This window comes from Bombina bombina, chromosome 5, assembly GCF_027579735.1.
Source record: "Bombina bombina isolate aBomBom1 chromosome 5, aBomBom1.pri, whole genome shotgun sequence".
NCBI classification, from domain to species: domain Eukaryota; kingdom Metazoa; phylum Chordata; class Amphibia; order Anura; family Bombinatoridae; genus Bombina; species Bombina bombina.
This window is the reverse complement of record NC_069503.1, coordinates 274,006,057-274,026,942: the sequence shown is the minus strand read 5'-3', so window position 1 is coordinate 274,026,942 and position 20,886 is coordinate 274,006,057. Positions and strand designations below refer to the sequence as shown.

At 38.6% G+C, this 20,886-nt stretch overlaps 1 protein-coding gene across 2 annotated transcripts in view; it reads left to right on the top strand.

Annotated features, from left to right (window-relative positions):
- Positions 1-20,886, top strand: part of CROT (carnitine O-octanoyltransferase) — a 417,214-nt gene that overhangs the window by 316,027 nt on the left and 80,301 nt on the right. For both annotated transcript variants that reach the window (XM_053713997.1, XM_053713998.1), the window contains exons 14-15: positions 230-308; positions 1,277-1,370. In XM_053713997.1, coding sequence (XP_053569972.1) covers positions 230-308; positions 1,277-1,370 — 173 coding nt within the window. The remainder of the gene's footprint in view (positions 1-229; positions 309-1,276; positions 1,371-20,886) is intronic.

The window sequence follows — 20,886 nt, the reverse complement described above, 5'->3', positions numbered from 1 at the left end:
GGAAAGAAAGAAATTTATCAGGTAAGCATAAATGTTGTTTTCCTGTTAACGTATTATAAAGAGTCAATCATTAAGGGCAATTTGCTCCTTCTTCACCTCCACATAGGCAACTCATAGAAGCATGCAGTAACTGTCCTAGATACAGCTTGTCTCTGGGTGGTAATACAATTATGTTCTAAAGCGCAGCTTTGTCAGTTGTTACATTTTTTTTATATGATTCTTTTTGCAGCTTGCTCAGCGCCAAGATCTCATGTTAAAAGCTTTTGAAAAGCATAACAAAACGATGAAAGAATGCCAGCTTGGGAAAGGTGTGTAAAGAAAAATGTATTGGTAAACTTTATTTTAATAAGAAAATAGATTGCTTGTAAAATCTTTAAATATTAAGTAGTCCATATCATAAGAGTAAGTGTTCAGAGGTTGTTAACTGTATACAAAGCTTCTCAATATGAAAGCAATTATACAGCAATTATACATCATTTATACATCAATTATACATCATTTGCACTAAAGTTTACAAAATATAAATCCTTAAAGAAATGTAAAAATCTTCAAATAAACTACAATGCTATGTTATTTTCATTCGTTAAGCATTTTAGGATGAAATCAAATGTTGAGTTAGGTGTCCCTTTTAAAGCTTCAGCTATGACATTATAGGACCACTAAATACAGTAGAATTGAATAATTAACAGATACAGAATTAAGAGGATGCAATAGGACTAACTTTGAATGTGAAATGAGCAGTACAATATTTTCAGGTAAATTTTAAAGCTAATTAAATTTTGCCTCCCCCTATATCATGTGACAGCCATCAGCCAATCACAAAAATGCATATACAATGGGGTTCCATTAAGGAAGCTATAATTGTAGCATCAGATCATTGCTTCTTAACCTGCTATGCCAACTGTAAAGTGGCACTTATTAACCCCCTTGGACGTCTCTGACCAAGGAGATTGCCAGCTCCTGCTTGAGGGCAACAGGTCTGTCTGGCCCTTCTTAAATGGAGCCGATACTCTGCACTTGTGCAGATGCTCAGTAGGAGCTGGAGCCTCAAAGTGTGCATAAAAAATAATGTGCAAGTTTTGATACTGGAAGTATATTGGAAAGTGTTTTTAAATTGCTTGCTTTATCAGCATCATAAAACTTAAAGCATTTCCTAACTGCTGTTTGTGCAATTTGTAATGCATGTCTCACCCTTTATCTGATCAAAGCCCATTATACACATTTTCTGTGGTACAATCCTGTCTGTTATAATGTTGCTGTTTTTTATTTATTTTAGGATTTGATCGTCATCTTCTAGGTCTTCTTCTTATTGCAAAAGAGCACGGTATTGCTGTGCCTGAACTTTATGCTGACCCAGCTTTTAAAAAAAGGTTGTAGAAAAAAAAGTTTTTTTATTATCTATTAATTATCTTCCTGTTTTCTAGAGCCGTTATATATGTCATATAAAGCGTCACTGAACAACTGTTCCTTTTTTCTTTGGTCTGCTCATTAAAGGGACATTAAACAATTTGAGATCATAATATAAATTGATAAATTGCGATATTAATCATTATTTATTTTGTCCCCTTTTCCTGTAATTCTATTCTGAAATTGTGAGCTTTTCAGTTCCTGTTAGAAATAGAAGTGCAGAACACTGATATATTACACACAGCCATTGGCTGCACACTTTTGTGACCTATTTATAACTATCCCTATATTGTAAATATTTAAACAGCTAATGGAAAAAACATAATTTATGTAAGAACTTACCTGATAAATTCATTTCTTTCATATTAGCAAGAGTCCATGAGCTAGTGACGTATGGGATATACATTCCTACCAGGAGGGGCAAAGTTTCCCAAACCTCAAAATGCCTATAAATACACCCCTCACCACACCCACAAATCAGTTTAACGAATAGCCAAGAAGTGGGGTGATAAGAAAAAAGTGCGAAAGCATAAAAAATAAGGAATTGGAAATAATTGTGCTTTATACAAAAAATCATAACCACCACAAAAAGGGTGGGCCTCATGGACTCTTGCTAATATGAAGAAGAAATGAATTTATCAGGTAAGTTCTTACATAAATTATGTTTTCTTTCATGTAATTAGCAAGAGTCCATGAGCTAGTGACGTATGGGATAATGACTACCCAAGATGTGGATCTTTCCACGCAAGAGTCACTAGAGAGGGAGGGATAAAATAAAGACAGCCAATTCCTGCTGAAAATAATCCACACCCAAAATAAAGTTTAAATGAAAACATAAGCAGAAGATTCAAACTGAAACAGCTGCCTGAAGTACTTTTCTACCAAAAACTGCTTCAGAAGAAGAAAACACATCAAAATGGTAGAATTTAGTAAAAGTATGCAAAGAGGACCAAGTTGCTGCTTTGCAAATCTGATCAACCGAAGCTTCATTCCTAAACGCCCAGGAAGTAGAAACTGACCTAGTAGAATGAGCTGTAATCCTTTGAGGCGGAGTTTTACCCGACTCGACATAAGCATGATGAATTAAAGATTTTAACCAGGATGCCAAAGAAACGGCAGAGGCCTTCTGACCTTTCCTAGAACCGGAAAAGATAACAAATAGACTAGAAGTCTTTCGGAAAGACTTAGTAGCTTCGACATAATATTTCAAAGCTCTAACCACATCCAAAGAATGCAATGATTTCTCCTTAGAATTCTTAGGATTAGGACATAATGAAGGAACCACAATTTCTCTACTAATGTTGTTGGAATTCACAACCTTAGGTAAAAATTCAAAAGAAGTTCGCAACACCGCCTTATCCTGATGAAAAATCAAAAAAGGAGACTCACAAGAAAGAGCAGATAATTCAGAAACTCTTCTGGCAGAAGAGATGGCCAAAAGGAACAAAACTTTCCAAGAAAGTAATTTAATGTCCAATGAATGCATAGGTTCAAACGGAGGAGCTTGAAGAGCCCCCAGAACCAAATTCAAACTCCAAGGAGGAGAAATTGACTTAATAACAGGTTTTATACGCACCAAAGCTTGTACAAAACAATGAATATCAGGAAGATTAGCAATCTTTCTGTGAAAAAGAACAGAAAGAGCAGAGATTTGTCCTTTCAAGGAACTTGCAGACAAACCTTTATCCAAACCATCCTGAAGAAACTGTAAAATTCTTGGAATTCTAAAAGAATGCCAGGAAAAATGATGAAAAAGACACCAAGAAATATAAGTCTTCCAGACTCTATAATATATCTCCCTAGATACAGATTTACGAGCCTGTAACATAGTATTAATCACAGAGTCAGAGAAACCTCTTTGACTAAGAATCAAGCGTTCAATCTCCATACCTTTAAATTTAAGGATTTGAGATCCTGATGGAAAAAAGGACCTTGCGACAGAAGGTCTGGTCTTAACGGAAGAGTCTACGGTTGGCAAGAAGCCATCCGGACAAGATCCGCATACCAAAACCTGTGAGGCCATGCTGGAGCTACCAGCAGAACAAACGAGCATTCCTTCAGAATCTTGGAGATCACTCTTGGAAGAAGAACTAGAGGCGGAAAGATATAGGCAGGATGATACTTCCAAGGAAGTGACAATGCATCCACTGCTTCCGCTTGAGGATCCCTGGATCTGGACAGATACCTGGGAAGTTTCTTGTTTAGATGAGAGGCCATCAGATCTATTTCTGGAAGCCCCCACATTTGAACAATCTGAAGAAATACCTCTGGGTGAAGAGACCATTCGCCCGGATGCAACGTTTGGCGACTGAGATAATCCGCTTCCCAATTGTCTATACCTGGGATATGAACCGCAGAAACTAGACAGGAGCTGGATTCCGCCCAAACCAGAATTCGAGATACTTCTTTCATAGCTAGAGGACTGTGAGTCCCTCCTTGATGATTGATGTATGCTACAGTTGTGACATTGTCTGTCTGAAAACAAATGAACGATTCTCTCTTCAGAAGAGGCCAAGACTGAAGAGCTCTGAAAATTGCACGGAGTTCCAAAATATTGATCGGTAATCTCACCTCCTGAGATTCCCAAACCCCTTGTGCCGTCAGAGACCCCCACATAGCTCCCCAACCTGTAAGACTTGCATCTGTTGAAATTACAGTCCAGGTCGGAAGAACAAAAGAAGCCCCCTGAATTAAACGATGGTGATCTGTCCACCACGTCAGAGAGTGTCGTACAATCAGTTTTAAAGATATTAATTGAGATATCTTTGTGTAATCCCTGCACCATTGGTTCAGCATACAGAGCTGAAGAGGTCGCATGTGAAAACGAGCAAAGGGGATCGCGTCCGATGCAGCAGTCATAAGACCTAGAATTTCCATGCATAAGGCTACCGAAGGGAATGATTGTGACTGAAGGTTTCGACAAGCTGATATCAATTTTAGACGTCTCTTGTCTGTCAATGATAGAGTCATGGACACTGAATCTATCTGGAAACCCAAAAAGGTTACCCTTGTCTGAGGAATCAATGAACTTTTTAGTAAATTGATCCTCCAACCATGATCTTGAAGAAACAACACAAGTCGATTCGTATGAGATTCTGCTAAATGTAAAGACTGAGCAAGTACCAAGATATCGTCCAAATAAGGAAATACCACAATACCCTGTTCTCTGATTACAGACAGAAGGGCACCGAGGACCTTTGTAAAAATTCTTGGAGCTGTTGCTAGACCAAACGGTAGAGCCACAAACTGGTAATGCTTGTCTAGGAAAGAGAATCTCAGAAACTGAAAGTGATCTGGATGAATCGGAATATGCAGATATGCATCCTGTAAATCTATTGTAGACATATAATGCCCTTGCTGAACAAAAGGCAGGATAGTCCTTACAGTTACCATTTTGAATGTTGGTATCCTTACATAACGATTCAATATCTTTAGATCCAGAACTGGTCTGAAGGAATTCTCCTTCTTTGGTACAATGAAGAGATTTGAATAAAACCCCAGCCCCCGTTCCAGAACTGGAACTGGCATAATTACTCCAGCCAACTCTAGATCTGAAACACATTTCAGAAATACTTGAGCCTTCGCTGGATTTACTGGGACACGGGAAAGAAAAAATCTCTTTGCAGGAGGCCTTAACTTGAAGCCAATTCTGTACCCTTCTGAAACAATGTTCTGAATCCAAAGATTGTGAATGGATTTGATCCAAATTTCTTTGAAAAAACGTAATCTGCCCCCTACCAGCTGAGCTGGAATGAGGGCCGCACCTTCATGTGGACTTAGAAGCTGGCTTTGATTTTCTAGAAGGCTTGGATTTATTCCAAACTGGAGATGGTTTCCAAACTGATACCGCTCCTGAGGATGAAGGATCAGGTTTCTGTTCCTTGTTGTGACGAAAGGAACGAAAAAGATTATTAGACCTGAATTTACCTTTAGATTTTTTATCCTGTGGTAAAAAAGTTCCTTTTCCTCCAGTAACAGTTGAAATAATAGAATCCAACTGAGAACCAAATAATTTATTACCCTGGAAAGAAAGGGAAAGCAAAGTTGACTTAGAAGACATATCAGCATTCCAAGTTTTAAGCCATAAAGCTCTTCTAGCTAAAATAGCTAGAGACATATACCTGACATCAACCCTAATGATATCAAAGATGGCATCACAAATAAAATTATTAGCATGTTGAAGAAGAATAATAATGCTATGAGAATTATGATCTGTTACTTGTTGCGCTAAAGCTTCCAACCAAAAAGTTGAAGCTGCAGCAACATCCGCCAAAGATATAGCAGGTCTAAGAAGATTACCTGAACACAAATAGGCTTTTCTTAGAAAGGATTCAATTTTCCTATCTAAAGGATCCTTAAAGGAAGTACCATCTGCCGTAGGAATCGTAGTACGCTTAGCGAGAGTAGAGACAGCCCCATCAACCTTAGGGATTTTGTCCCAAAACTCTAATCTGTCAGATGGCACAGGATATAATTGCTTAAAACGTTTAGAAGGAGTAAATGAATTACCCAAATTATTCCATTCCCTGGAAATTACTTCAGAAATAGCACTAGGAACAGGAAAAACTTCTGGAATAACTACAGGAGATTTAAAAACCTTATCTAAACGTTTAGATTTAGTATCAAGAGGACCAGAATCCTCAATTTCTAAAGCAATTAGAACTTCTTTAAGTAAAGAACGAATAAATTCCATTTTAAATAAATATGAATCCTCTGAACCAGAAGAACCATTATCATTATCAGAATGATGATGTTTATTTAAAAATTCATCTGAACAATGAGAAGTTTTAAGATTTTTTATGTTTACTAGAAGGAGGAATAACAGACAAAGCCTTCTTAATGGATTCAGAAACAAAATCTCTTATGTTATCAGGAACACTCTGAGTATTAGATGTTGACGGAACAGCAACAGGTAATGGAACTTTACTAAAGGAAATTTTATCTGCATTAACAAGTTTGTCATGACATTCAATACAAACAACAGCTGGAGGAACAGATTCCAAAAGTTTACAGCAGATACACTTAGCTTTGGTAGCTCCAGCACCAGGCAGCGATTTTCCTGAAGTATCTTCTGACTCAGTTGCAATGTGGGACATCTTGCAATATGTAATAGAAAAAACAACATATAAAGCAAAATAGATCAAATTCCTTAAATGACAGTTTCAGGAATGGGAAAAAGTGCCAGTGAACAAGCTTCTAGCAACCAGAAGCAATAAAAAATGAGACTTAAATAATGTGGAGACAAAAGTGACGCCCATATTTTTTTAGCGCCAAATAAGACGCCCACATTATTTGGCGCCAAAAATGACGCCACATCCGGAACGCCGACACTTTTGACGCAAAAACCGTCAAAAAATGACGCAACTTCCGGCGACACGTATGACGCCGGAAACAGAAAAAAATTTTGCGCCAAAAAAGTCCGCGCCAAGAATGACGCAATAAAATGAAGCATTTTCAGCCCCCGCGAGCCTAACAGCCCACAGGAAAAAAGTCAAATTTTTAAGGTAAGAAAAAATGATTGATTCAAATGCATTATCCCAAATATGAAACTGACTGTCTGAAAATAAGGAATGTTGAACATCCTGAGTCAAGGCAAATAAATGTTTGAATACATATATTTAGAACTTTATTAAAAAAGTGCCCAACCATAGCTTAGAGTGTCACAGAAAATAAGACTTACTTACCCCAGGACACTCATCTACATGTTGTAGAAAGCCAAACCAGTACTGAAACGAAAATCAGCAGAGGTAATGGTATATATATAAGAGTATATCGTCGATCTGAAAAGGGAGGTAAGAGATGAATCTCTACGACCGATAACAGAGAACCTATGAAATAGACCCCGTAGAAGGAGATCATTGCATTCAAATAGGCAATACTCTCCTCACATCCCTCTGACATTCACTGCATGCTGAGAGGAAAACCGGGCTCCAACCTGCTGCGGAGCGCATATCAACGTAGAATCTAGCACAAACTTACTTCACCACCTCCATAGGAGGCAAAGTTTGTAAAACTGATTTGTGGGTGTGGTGAGGGGTGTATTTATAGGCATTTTGAGGTTTGGGAAACTTTGCCCCTCCTGGTAGGAATGTATATCCCATACGTCACTAGCTCATGGACTCTTGCTAATTACATGAAAGAAAATATCTACATATTCTCAGACTAATCTTTTCTTTGAATGCATAATTCTATCTAGCATTCTTTTAGTGTATAATGTCCCTTTAAAACTAACTTAGTTTACTTTTATACAGGTGGTTAGAGTCCACAATCCATTACTCCTGGGAATTACTCTTCTCTACCACTAGGAGGAGGCAAAGACTCCCAAACCCAATGAGCTTTATAAAACCCCTCACACATACCTCAGTCTTTACTTTGCCTCGCTGGAGGTGGTTGAAGAGTTAAGAGATGTGCATTTGATTTTTTCAGAGAAAGGGATTTTCAGTCTATATTGAGGCCCGTTCCCCCTCCAGAGTATAGTGCTTGGCAGAGGGATGTATATGGGGTATGGTTTGTGATTCTTGTTTCACCTCATGGTAGATTTTTCATGAACCTTCCATACTTGGTCGCAGGGACTTGTCTTGTGTCTTTCTTTATGGATCTACAATATACTCCTATTCCTTAACCTCTGCTTTTATGTTTCAGTACTGGTTTGGCTGTCTGCTGCTTAATTGCTGGTAATTTGTCTGTTGGTAAGTAGCATTTACACGCATCGGGTTAAAACTTGGCGGGTTAGCCCACGTCCCTTTTTAGTCCCTAAATCTACTTTAGTCCCCTGAACACCTTTCTACCATTATTTGGTGTGCTTATTGTAAAAAAGCTGAAGTGCCTTCTCCAGCTCATTTATGTGACTCGTGTTTAGAATTGTTAATGCAATCAGACCAACCTAATGCTATTTCTTTCATTTAATTGGCAAGAGTCCATGAGCTAGTGACGTATGGGATATACAATCCTACCAGGAGGGGCAAAGTTTCCTAAACCTCAAAATGCCTATAAATATACCCCTCACCACACCCACAATTCAGTTTTACAAACTTTGCCTCCTATGGAGGTGGTGAAGTAAGTTTGTGCTAAGATTTCTACGTTGATATGCGCTTCTCAGCATTTTGAAGCCTGATTCCTCTCAGAGTACAGTGAATGTCAGAGGGATGTGAAGGGGGTATCACCTATTGAATGCAATGGTTTTCCTCACGGGGATCTATTTCATAGGTTCTCTGTTATCGGTCGTAGAGATTCATCTCCTACCTCCCTTTTCAGATCGACGATATACTCTCATATTCCATTACCTCTACTGATAACCGTTTTAGTACTGGTTTGGTTATCTGCTATATGTGGATGGGTGTCTTTCGGTAAGTATGTTTTCATTACTTAAGACACTCTCAGCTATGGTCTGGCACTTTATGTATTAATATAAAGTTCTAAATATATGTATTATACTTATATTTGCCATGAGTCAGGTTTATGTATATTTCCTTTTTGCAGACTATTCAGATTCATATTTAGGAAAACATATTTAGGAAAATATTTTTCTTATTTGGGGTTTAGTCTTTTTTCAAATTGACTGTTTTTTCATTAAATTTTCACAGGCAAAATTAGGCTCGGGAGGCGCAAAAATGCTGATGTTTATTGCTTCATTCTTGGCGCGAGAATTTTTTTGACGCAAGTTCTTCATTTCTGGGGGCTCAGTTGACGCCGAGTTCTTTACACAACGTTGCGTCTGCAATGACGCAAGTGTGTCATTTCCGGATGTTGTTAGTGCCAAAAAATTTCATTTTGCATTGTACGTCATACTTGGCACCAAATAATTTCATTATTTAAAACCCCATGTGCCTCTTGCCTATTTTTTCTATGTCAGAGGGCTATGCTGTTTGCATTTTTTTCCCATTCCTGAAACTGCCATATAAGGAAATTGATAATTTTGCTTTATATGTTGTTTTTTTTTCTCTTAAATTTGCAAGATGTCTCAATCTGATCCTGTCTCAGAAACCACTGTTGGAACCCTGCTGCCTGATGACAGTTCTACCAAAGCTAATCTGTTGTAAATTAGCGGAGATTATATCTCCATCTGTGGTATGTAATAGTTGTCATGATAAGCTTTTACATGCAGAGAATGTATCCATCAGTAATAGTACAATGCCTGTTGTTCCTTCAACATCTAATGTATATGATATCCCTGTGAATATAAAAGATTTTGTTGCTGATGCGATTCAGAAGGTTTTGTCAGCTATCCCGCCTTCTAATAAACGTAAAAGGTCTTTTAAAACTTCTCATAAAGTTGATGAAATTTCAAATGACCGACAACATACTGAATTATCCTCCTCTGATGAGGATCTATCTGATTCAGAACATCCTACCTCAGATATTGACACTGACAAATCTACTTATTTATTTAAAATGGAGTATATTCGTTCCTTGTTAAGAGGTGTTGATTACATTGGATATTGAGGAAACTAGTCCTCTTGATATTAAAACTAGTAAACGTTTAAACTATGTTTATTAACCTCCTGTGGTTACTCCAGAGGTTTTTCCAATTCCTGATGCTATTTCTGATATGATTTCTAAGGAATGGAATAGGCTTGGTACTTCTTTTATCCCTTCAAGGTTTTAAAAATTGTATCCTTGCCAGCAGTTAGTTTGGAGTTTTGGGAAAAGATCCCCAGGGTTGATGGGGCTATTTCTACTCTTGCCAAACGTACTACTATTCCTATGGAAGATAGTACTTTGTTTAAAGACCCTTTAGATAGGAAACTTGAATCTTATCTAAGGAATGCTTATTTATATTCTGGCTATCTTCTCAGGCCTGCCATTTCTTTGGCTGATGTTGCAGCTGCATCAACTTTTTGGTTGAAAAGTTTAGCGCAACAGGAAACAGATCCTGATTTGTCTAGCATTGTTTGCTTGCTTCAACATGCTAATCATTTTATCTGTGATGCCATTTTTGATATCATCAAAATTTATGTTAAATCTATGTCTTTGGCTATTTTAGCTAGAAGAGCTTTGTGGCTTAAATCTTGGAATGCTGATATGGTATCTAAATCTAGATTACAATCTTTCTTTCCAAGGTAAAAATGTATTTGGTTCTCAGTTGGATTCAATTATTTCAACTGTCACTGGGGGGAAGTGAGTTTTTTTTTGCCTCAGGATAAAAGACCGAAGGGTAAATCTAAAACTTCTAACCGTTTTCCTTCCTTTTGACAAAATAAGGAACAAAAACCCAATCCTTCCCCCAAAGAATCTGGTTCCAATTGGAAACCTTCTTCAAGTTGGAATAAATCCAAGCCGTTTAAAAAACCAAAGCCAGCCCCCAAGTCTGCATGAAGGTGCTTTCCTCATTCCAGCTCAGCTGGTAGGGGGCAGATTAAGATTCTTCCAAAGTATTTGGGCAGATTCTGTCCAAAATCAATGGATTCAGAGTATTGTCTCTAAAGGGTACCGAATAGGATTCAGAGTAAGACCGCCTGTGAGAAGATTTTTTCTCTCACGCATCCCAGCAAATCCAGTAAAGGCTCAGGCTTTTCTGAAGTGTGTTTCAGACCTGGAGCTTTCAGGAGTAATCATACCAGTTCCGTTTCAGGAACAGGGTCTGGGGTTTTATTCAAATCTATTAATTGTCCCAAAGAACGAAAATTAATTCAGGCCAGTTCTGGATCTGAAAATTTTGAATCGTTTTGGTAGAGTGCCAACTTTCAAAATGGTGACTATAAGGACTATTCTGCCTTTTGTTTAGCAAGGTTATTATATGTCCACGATAGACTTACAGGATGCATATCTTCATATTCCGATTCATCCAGACCACCATCGGTTTCCGAGATTCTCTTTTCTAGACAAGCATTACCAATTTGTCGCTCTTCCATTTGGCCTAGCGACAGCTCCAATAATCTTTTCAAACGTTCTCGGTGCCCTACTCTCTGTAATCAGAGAATGGGGTATTGCGGTGTTTCCTTATTTGGACGATATTTTGGTACTAGCTCAGTCTTTACATTCTGCAGAATCTCACACAAATCAACTAGTGTTGTTTCTTCAAAAACATGGTTGGAGGATCAATTTACCAAAAAGTTCCTTGATTCCTCAGACAAGGGTCACCTTTTTAGGTTTCCAGATAGATTGTGTCCATTACTATCTCTAACAGACCAGAGGCGATTAAAATTGGTTTCAAATTGTTGGAACCTTCAGTCTCTATCATCCCTTCAGTAGCTATTTTCATGGAAGTTTTAGGTCTCATGACTGCAGAATTGGACGTGATCCCCTTTGCTCGTTTTCATATTAGACCTCTCCAGCTTTGTATGCTGAATCAATGGTGCAGGGATTATACAAAGATATCACAATTAATATCCTTAAATCCCAATGTTCGACTCTCTCTGACTTGGTGGTTAGATCACCATCGTATAGTTCAAGGGGCCTCTTTTGTTCATCCAACCTGGACTGTGATCACAACAGATGCAAGTCTTTCAGGTTGGGGAGCTGTCTGGGGATCTCTGACAGCACAAGGGGTTTGGAAATCTCAAGAGGCGAGGTTACCAATCAATAGTTTCAGGGCTCTTCAGGTTTGGCCTCTGTTGAAGAGAGAACCGTTCATTTGTTTTCAGACAGACAATATCACAACTGTGGTATATTTCAATCATCAGGGTGGGACTCGCAGTCCCCAAGCTATGAAAGAAGTATCTCGGATACTTGCTTGGGCGGAATCCAGCTCCTGTCTAATTTCTGTGGTTCATATCCCAGATGTAGACAATTGGGAAGCCGATTATCTCAGCAGTCAGACTTTACATCCAGGGGAGTGGTCTCTCCATCCAGATGTGTTTTCTCAGATTGTTCAGATGGTGGGGTCTTCCAGAAATAGATCTGATGGCTTCCCATCTAAACAGGAAACTTCCCAGGTACCTGTCCAGGTCCAGGGATCCTCAGGCGGAGGCGGTGGATGCGTTAGCAGTTCCTTGGTGTTACCAACCTGCTTATATCTTCCCGCCTCTGGTCCTTCTTCCAAGAGTGATTTCCAAGATCATCATGGAACAATCATTTGTATTGCTGGTAGCTCCAGCATGGCCTCACAGGTTTTGGTATGCAGATCTTGTTCGTATGTCCAATTGCCAACCTTGGCCACTTCGTTTAAGATCAGACCTTCTGTCTCAAGGTCAGTTTTTCCATCAGGATCTCAAAACATTAAATTTGAAGGTATGGAAATTCAACGCCTAGTGCTTAGTCATAGAGGTTTCTCTGACTCGGTGATTAAAGGGACAGTCAAGTCCAAAAAAAACTTTCATGATTTAAATAGGGCATGCAATTTTAAACAACTTCCCAATTTACTTTTATCACCAATTTTGCTTTGTTCTCTTGGTATTCTTAGTTGAAAGCTAAACCTAGGAGGTTCATATGCTAATTTCTTAGACCTTGAAGACTGCCTCTAATCTGAATACATTTTGACCACTAGAGGGCATTAGTTTACATGTTTCATATAGATAACATTGAGCTCATGCACGTAAAGTGACCTAGGAGTGAGCACTGATTGGCTAAACTGCATGTCTGTCAAAAGAACTGAAATAAGGGGGCAGTCAGCAGAGGCTTAGATACAAGATAATTACAGAGGTAAAAAGTGTATTATAACTGTGTTGGATATGCAAAACTGGGGAATGGGTAATAAAGGGATTATCTTTATTTTTAAACAGCAAAAATTTTGGTGTTGACTGTCCCTTTAATACTATGTTACAGGCTCGTAAATGTGTTTCTAGGAAGATTTATTATCAAGTTTGTAAGACTTATATTTCATGGTGTTCTTCTCATAAATTCTCCTGGCATTCTTTTAGAATTCCTAGAATTTTACAGTTTCTTCAGGATAGTTTGGATAAAGGTTTGTCTGCAAGTTCCTTGAAGGGACAAATCTCTGCTCTTTCTGTTTTATTTCGCAGAAAGATTGCTAAGCTTCCTGATATTCACTGTTTTGTACAGGCTTTGGTCCATATCAAGCCTGTCATTAAATCAATCTCTCCTCCTTGGAGTCTTAATTTGGTTTTGAAGGCTTTACAGCTCCTCCGTTTGAACCTATGCATTCTTTGGACATTAAACTAATTTCTTGGAAAGTGTTGTTCCTTTTGGCAATCTCTTCTGCTAGAAGAGTTTCCGAATTGTCTGCTCTTTCTTGTGAATCTCCCTTTCTGATTTTCCATCAGGATAAGGCAGTTTTGCGGACTTCATTTAAATTTCTACCTAAGGTTGTAAATTCTAACAACATTAATAGAGAAATTGTTGTTCCTTCTTTGTGTCCTAATCCTAAGAATTCTTTGGAGGGATCCTTACATTCTTTGGATGTTGTAAGAGCTTTGAAATATTATGTTGAAGCTACTAAAGATTTCAGGAAGACTTCTAGTCTATTTGTTATCTTTTCTGGTTCTAGGAAAGGTCAGAAGGCTTCTGCCATATCTTTGGCATCTTGGTTAAAGCTTTTGATTCATCAGGCTTATTTGGAGTTGGGTCAGGCCCCACCTCAGAGAATTACAGCTCATTCTACTAGATCAGTCTACACTTCGTGGGCTTTTATGAATGAAGCTTCAGTTGATCAGATTTGCAAAGCAGCAACTTTGTCTTCTTTGCATACATTTACTAAATTCTACCGTTTTGATGTATTTGCTTCTTCGGAAGCAGTTTTAGGTAGAAAAGTTTTTCATGCAGCTGTTTCAGTTTGAGTCCTCTGCTTATGTTTAAGTTTTTTTTTTATTATTTTTATCCCTTCCTCTTTAGTGACTCTTCTGTGGAGTTCCGCATCTTGGGTATTACTATCCCATACGTCACTAGCTCATGGACTCTTGCCAATTACATGAAAGAAAACATCATTTATGTAAGAACTTACCTGATAAATTAATTTCTTTCATATTGGCAAGAGTCCATGAGACCCACCGTTTTTTATGGTGGTTATAATTTTTTGTATAAAGCACAATTATTTCCAAGTTCCTTTTTTGATGCTTTTTACTCCTTTCTTTATCACCCCACTACTTGGCTATTCGTTAAACTTAATTGTGGGTGTGGTGAGGGGTGTATTTATAGGCATTTTGAGGTTTGGGAAACTTTGCCCCTCCTGGTAGGATTGTATATCCCATACGTCACTAGCTCATGGACTCTTGCCAATATGAAAGAAATGAATTTATCAGGTAAGTTCTTACATAAATTATGTTTTCTTTGGGTATTAACGCAACATCTGTTTGTTCATTACAGGAGAATACTTACATAGTTTCACCTACTGTGAAAAATGTTATCAAGGCTGCAGTTTCTGAGGCACTGGCTGCTCTCCTCCTTCAAACAAGCATATAAGGTCAGTTCAGATTTTACCTTCTACAAGTTCTAAGTGGGAAAATGTTTTGTCTTCAGATGGTGAAGTTTCCTCTTGTGATGAGAAATCTTCAGCTGATGTAGAACCTGATATTTACTTTTTTAATTTAAGTTGAACATATTTGTTCTCCTAAAGTTTCTGATAAGTCTGGAAATCTTTAAAATTCATTTTTTAAGACTGTTGTCTGAGGTTTTCCCTATTCCTGATGCTGTTTTTGACTTTATTTCTAGGGCATTTTTTAAGCAAGGTTTTAAAAGTTATATCCTTTACCTGATGCTAATTTTGATTTGTGTATAACAGTTCCCAAGTTTGATGGGGCCATTTCCACTCTGGCTAAAATTACTACTATTCCTTTGGAAGACAATACCCTTTCAATAGCAAGTTAGAGTTTGCTAATGCAAATCTTTTTGGTTTACTCAAGTGCCAGTTTTTTTATTTGTGATACTGTTTTTGATATTATGCAGATTACTGTCAAAAGCATGTCTTTGGCAGTCCTTGCCAGGAGAGCCTTATGGCTTTAATCCTTGTCTGTCGATATGGTGTCAAAATCCAGATTATTATCTCTTTCCTTTCAGGGAAAGACATTGTTTGGTTCTGATTTAGATTCTATAATATCTACTGTTACTGGAGGTAAAGGGGCTTTTCCTCCTCAGGACATGAAGTTTAGAGGGATATCTAATGCTTCTAATCATTTTGGTCCTTTCATCAAAATAGGGGAAGCCTCCCAACCAGAGGATCTGGTAGGGGGTAGTTTAAGCTTCTTTCAAGTGGCTTAGTTTCAGTCTGTTTCAGATCCCTTGTTTCTGAATATAGTTTCTCAGGAATATCAAATATGATTCAGAACAAGGCCTCCCAGAGGAAGGGTTTTTCTGTTCAGTGTTCCAATGAATCCTGTAAAAGCTCAAGCTTTTTATAAATCTATCTTAGATCAGAAACAGGGGTGGGATTTTATTCAAATCTCTTCATTGTTCCAAAGAAGGAAGGTACTTTCAGACCAGTTCTGCATATGAAAGCCCTAAACAAGTTTGTGAGGATTCCATCTTTCAAAATGGAAACTATTCCGACTGTTCTGCCTTTTGTTCAGCAAGGTCAGTTTATGTCCACAATAGATTTATGGATGATTGCCTTCATGATCCTATTCACAAAGAACTCTTCCGGTTTCTGAGGTTTGCCTTTCTGGACAGGCATTTTTAGTTTGTTGCCCTACCATTTGGTCTGGCTACAGTTCCAAAAATATTCATAAAGGTACTGGGTGCCCTTTTGTCTGTGATCAGGTCTCAGGGTATTGCAGTGTTTCCATACCTGGACAACATCTTGGTTCAAGCGCCGTCTTTTCTATTAGCAGAATCTCACACAAACCGACTCTTGTTCTGTTTTTTTCATCAGCATGGTAGGAGGATTCTTTTTCCAAAAAGTTCTATGGCTCCCCAGACAAAGGTAACTTTTTGGGGTTTTCAAATAGATTCAGTCTCCATGGGTCTTTCTCTAGCAGAGCAAAGAAGGTTAAAATAGGTGTCAGCATTTCTGAACCTTGAGTCTCTCTTGTTTCCCTTGGTTGCTCTTTGTATGGAAGTCCTAGGTCTCATGAGTGCAGCTTCAGATGCAATTCCATTTGCACGTTTTCACATGAGGCCTCTTCAGCTTTGTATGCTGCGTTAATGTTGCAAAGATTATACTCTGCTATTTTTATATTTCTTTCATGTAATTAGCAAGAGTCCATGAGCTAGTGACGTATGGGATATACATTCCTACCAGGAGGGGCAAAGTTTCCCAAACCTCAAAATGCCTATAAATACACCCCTCACCACACCCACAATTCAGTTTTACAAACTTTGCCTCCGATGGAGGTGGTGAAGTAAGTTTGTGCTAGATTCTACGTTGATATGCGCTCCGCAGCAAGTTGGAGCCCGGTTTTCCTCTCAGCGTGCAGTGAATGTCAGAGGGATGTGAGGAGAGTATTGCCTATTTGAATGCAGTGATCTCCTTCTAAGGGGTCTATTTCATAGGTTCTCTGTTATCGGTCGTAGAGATTCATCTCTTACCTCCCTTTTCAGATCGACGATATACTCTTATATATACCATTACCTCTGCTGATTCTCGTTTCAGTACTGGTTTGGCTTTCTACTATATGTAGATGAGTGTCCTGGGGTAAGTAAGTCTTATTTTCTGTGACACTCCTAGCTATGGTTGGGCACTTTGTTTATAAAGTTCTAAATATATGTATTCAAACATTTATTTGCCTTGACTCAGAATGTTCAACTTTCCTTATTTTCAGACAGTCAGTTTCATATTTGGGATAATGCATTTTAACATTTTTCTTACCTTAAAATTTGACCTTTTTTTCCCTGTGGGCTGTTAGGCTCGCGGGGGCTGAAAATGCTTCATTTTATTGCGTCATTCTTGGCGCTGACTTTTTTGGCGCAAAAATCCTATTTCCGTTTCCGGCGTCATACGTGTCGCCGGAAGTTGCGTCATTTTTTGACGTTATTTTGCGCCAAAAATGTCGGCGTTCCGGATGTGGCGTCATTTTTGGCGCCAAAAAGCATTTAGGCGCCAAATAATGTGGGCGTCTTATTTGGCGCGAAAAAATATGGGCGTCACTTTTGTCTCCACATTATTTAAGTCTCATTTTTTATTGCTTCTGGTTGCTAGAAGCTTGTTCTTTGGCATTTTTTCCCATTCCTGAAACTGTCATTTAAGGAATTTGATCAATTTTGCTTTATATATATGTTGTTTTTTCTCTTACATATTGCAAGATGTCTCACGTTGCATCTGAGTCAGAAGATACTACAGGAAAATCGCTGTCAAGTGCTGAATCTACCAAAGCTAAGTGTATCTGCTGTAAACTTTTGGTAGCTATTTCTCCAGCTGTTGTTTGTATTGATTGTCATGACAAACTTGTTAAAGCAGATAATATTTCCTTTAGTAAAGTACCATTGCCTGTTGCAGTTCCTTCAACATCTAAGGTGCAGAATTTTCCTGATAATATAAGAGATTTTGTTTCTGAATCCATAAAGAAGGCTATGTCTGTTATTTCTCCTTCTAGTAAACGTAAAAAATCTTTGAAAACTTCTCTCCCTACAGATGAATTTTTAACTGAACATCATCATTCTGATTCTGATGATTCCTCTGGTTCAGAGGATTCTGTCTCAGAGGTTGATGCTGATAAATCTTCATATTTATTTAAAATGGAATTTATTCGTTCTTTACTTAAAGAAGTCCTAATTGCTTTAGAAATAGAGGATTCTGGTCCTCTTGATACTAAATCTAAACGTTTAAATAAGGTTTTTAAATCTCCTGTAGTTATTCCAGAAGTTTTTCCTGTCCCTGATGCTATTTCTGCAGTAATTTCCAAAGAATGGGATAATTTGGGTAATTCATTTACTCCTTCTAAACGTTTTAAGCAATTATATCCTGTGCCGTCTGACAGATTAGAATTTTGGGACAAGATCCCTAAAGTTGATGGGGCTATTTCTACCCTTGCTAAACGTACTACTATTCCTACGTCAGATGGTACTTCGTTTAAGGATCCTCTAGATAGGAAAATTGAGTCCTTTCTAAGAAAAGCTTATCTGTGTTCAGGTAATCTTCTTAGACCTGCTATATCTTTGGCTGATGTTGCTGCAGCTTCAACTTTTTGGTTGGAAACTTTAGCGCAACAAGTAACACATCGTGATTCTCATGATATTATTATTCTTCTTCAACATGCTAATAATTTTATCTGTGATGCCATTTTTGATATTATCAGAGTTGATGTCAGGTTTATGTCTCTAGCTATTTTAGCTAGAAGAGCTTTATGGCTTAAAACTTGGAATGCTGATATGGCTTCTAAATCAACTTTACTTTCCATTTCTTTCCAGGGTAACAAATTATTTGGTTCTCAGTTGGATTCCATTATTTCAACTGTTACTGGTGGGAAAGGAACTTTTTTACCACAGGATAAAAAATCTAAAGGTAAAAACAGGGCTAATAATCGTTTTCGTTCCTTTCGTTTCAACAAAGAACAAAAGCCTGATCCTTCATCCTCAGGAGCAGTTTCAGTTTGGAGACCATCTCCAGTTTGGAATAAATCCAAGCCAGCTAGAAAGGCAAAGCCTGCTTCTAAGTCCACATGAAGGTGCGGCCCTCATTCCAGCTCAGCTGGTAGGGGGCAGGTTACGTTTTTTCAAGAAAATTTGGATCAATTCTGTTCACAATCTTTGGATTCAGAGCATTGTTTCAGAAGGGTACAGAATTGGTTTCAAGTTGAGACCTCCTGCAAAGAGATTTTTTTTTTCCAGTAAAAGCTCAAGCATTTCTGAAATGTGTTTCAGATCTAGAGTTGACTGGAGTAATTATGCCAGTTCCAGTTCCGGAACAGGGGATGGGGTTTTATTCAAATCTCTTCATTGTACCAAAGAAGGAGAATTCTTTCAGACCAGTTCTGGATCTAAAAATATTGAATCGTTATGTAAGGATACCAACGTTCAAGATGGTAACTGTAAGGACTATCTTACCTTTTGTTCAGCAAGGGAATTATATGTCCACAATAGATTTACAGGATGCATATCTGCATATTCCGATTCATCCAGATCATTATCAGTTCCTGAGATTCTCGTTTCTGGACAAGCATTACCAGTTTGTGGCTCTGCCGTTTGGCCTAGCTACAGCTCCAAGAATTTTTACAAAGGTTCTCGGTGCCCTGCTGTCTGTAATCAGAGAACAGGGTATTGTGGTATTTCCTTATTTGGACGATATCTTGGTACTTGCTCAGTCTTTACATTTAGCAGAATCTCATACGAATCGACTTGTGTTGTTTCTTCAAGATCATGGTTGGAGGATCAATTTACCAAAAAGTTCTTTGATTCCTCAGACAAGGGTAACCTTTCTGGGTTTCCAGATGGATTCAGTGTCCATGACTCTGTCTTTAACAGACAAGAGACGTCTAAAGTTGATTACAGCTTGTCGAAACCTTCAGTCACAATCATTCCCTTCGGTAGCCTTATGCATGGAAATTCTAGGTCTTATGACTGCTGCATCGGACGCGATCCCCTTTGCTCGTTTTCACATGCGACCTCTTCAGCTCTGTATGCTGAAGCAATGGTGCAAGGATTACACAAAGATATCTCAATATCTTTAAAACCGATTGTTCGACACTCTCTAACATGGTGGACAGATCACCATCGTTTAATTCAGGGGGCTTCTTTTGTGCTTCCGACCTGGACTGTAATTTCAACAGATGCAAGTCTCACAGGTTGGGGAGCTGTGTGGGGATCTCTGACGGCACAAGGAGTTTGGGAATCTCAGGAGGTGAGATTACCGATCAATATTTTGGAACTCCGTGCAATTTTCAGAGCTCTTCAGTTTTGGCCTCTTTCAGACAGACAATGTCACAACTGTGGCATACATCAATCATCAAGGAGGGACTCACAGTCCTCTGGCTATGAAAGAAGTTTCTCGAATTTTGGTTTGGGCGGAATCCAGCTCCTGTCTAATCTCTGCGGTTCATATCCCAGGTGTAGACAATTGGGAAGCGGATTATCTCAGTCGCCAAACGTTGCATCCGGGCGAATGGTCTCTTCACCCAGAGGTATTTCTTCAGATTGTTCAAATGTGGGAACTTCCAGAAATAGATCTGATGGCGTCCCATCTAAACAAGAAACTTCCCAGGTATCTGTCCAGATCCCGGGATCCTCAGGCGGAGGCAGTGGATGCATTATCACTTCCTTGGAAGTATCATCCTGCCTATATCTTTCCGCCTCTAGTTCTTCTTCCAAGAGTAATCTCCAAGATTCTGAAGGAATGCTCGTTTGTTCTGCTGGTAGCTCCGGCATGGCCTCACAGGTTTTGGTATGCGGATCTTGTCCGGATGGCCTCTTGCCAACCGTGGACTCTTCCGTTAAGACCAGACCTTCTGTCACAAGGTCCTTTTTTCCATCAGGATCTGAAATCCTTAAATTTAAAGGTATGGAGATTGAACGCTTGATTCTTGGTCAAAGAGGTTTCTCTGACTCTGTGATTAATACTATGTTACAGGCTCGTAAATCTGTATCTCGAGAGATATATTATAGAGTCTGGAAGACTTATATTTCTTGGTGTCTTTCTCATCATTTTTCCTGGCATTCTTTTAGAATACCGAGAATTTTACAGTTCCTTCAGGATGGTTTAGATAAGGGTTTGTCCGC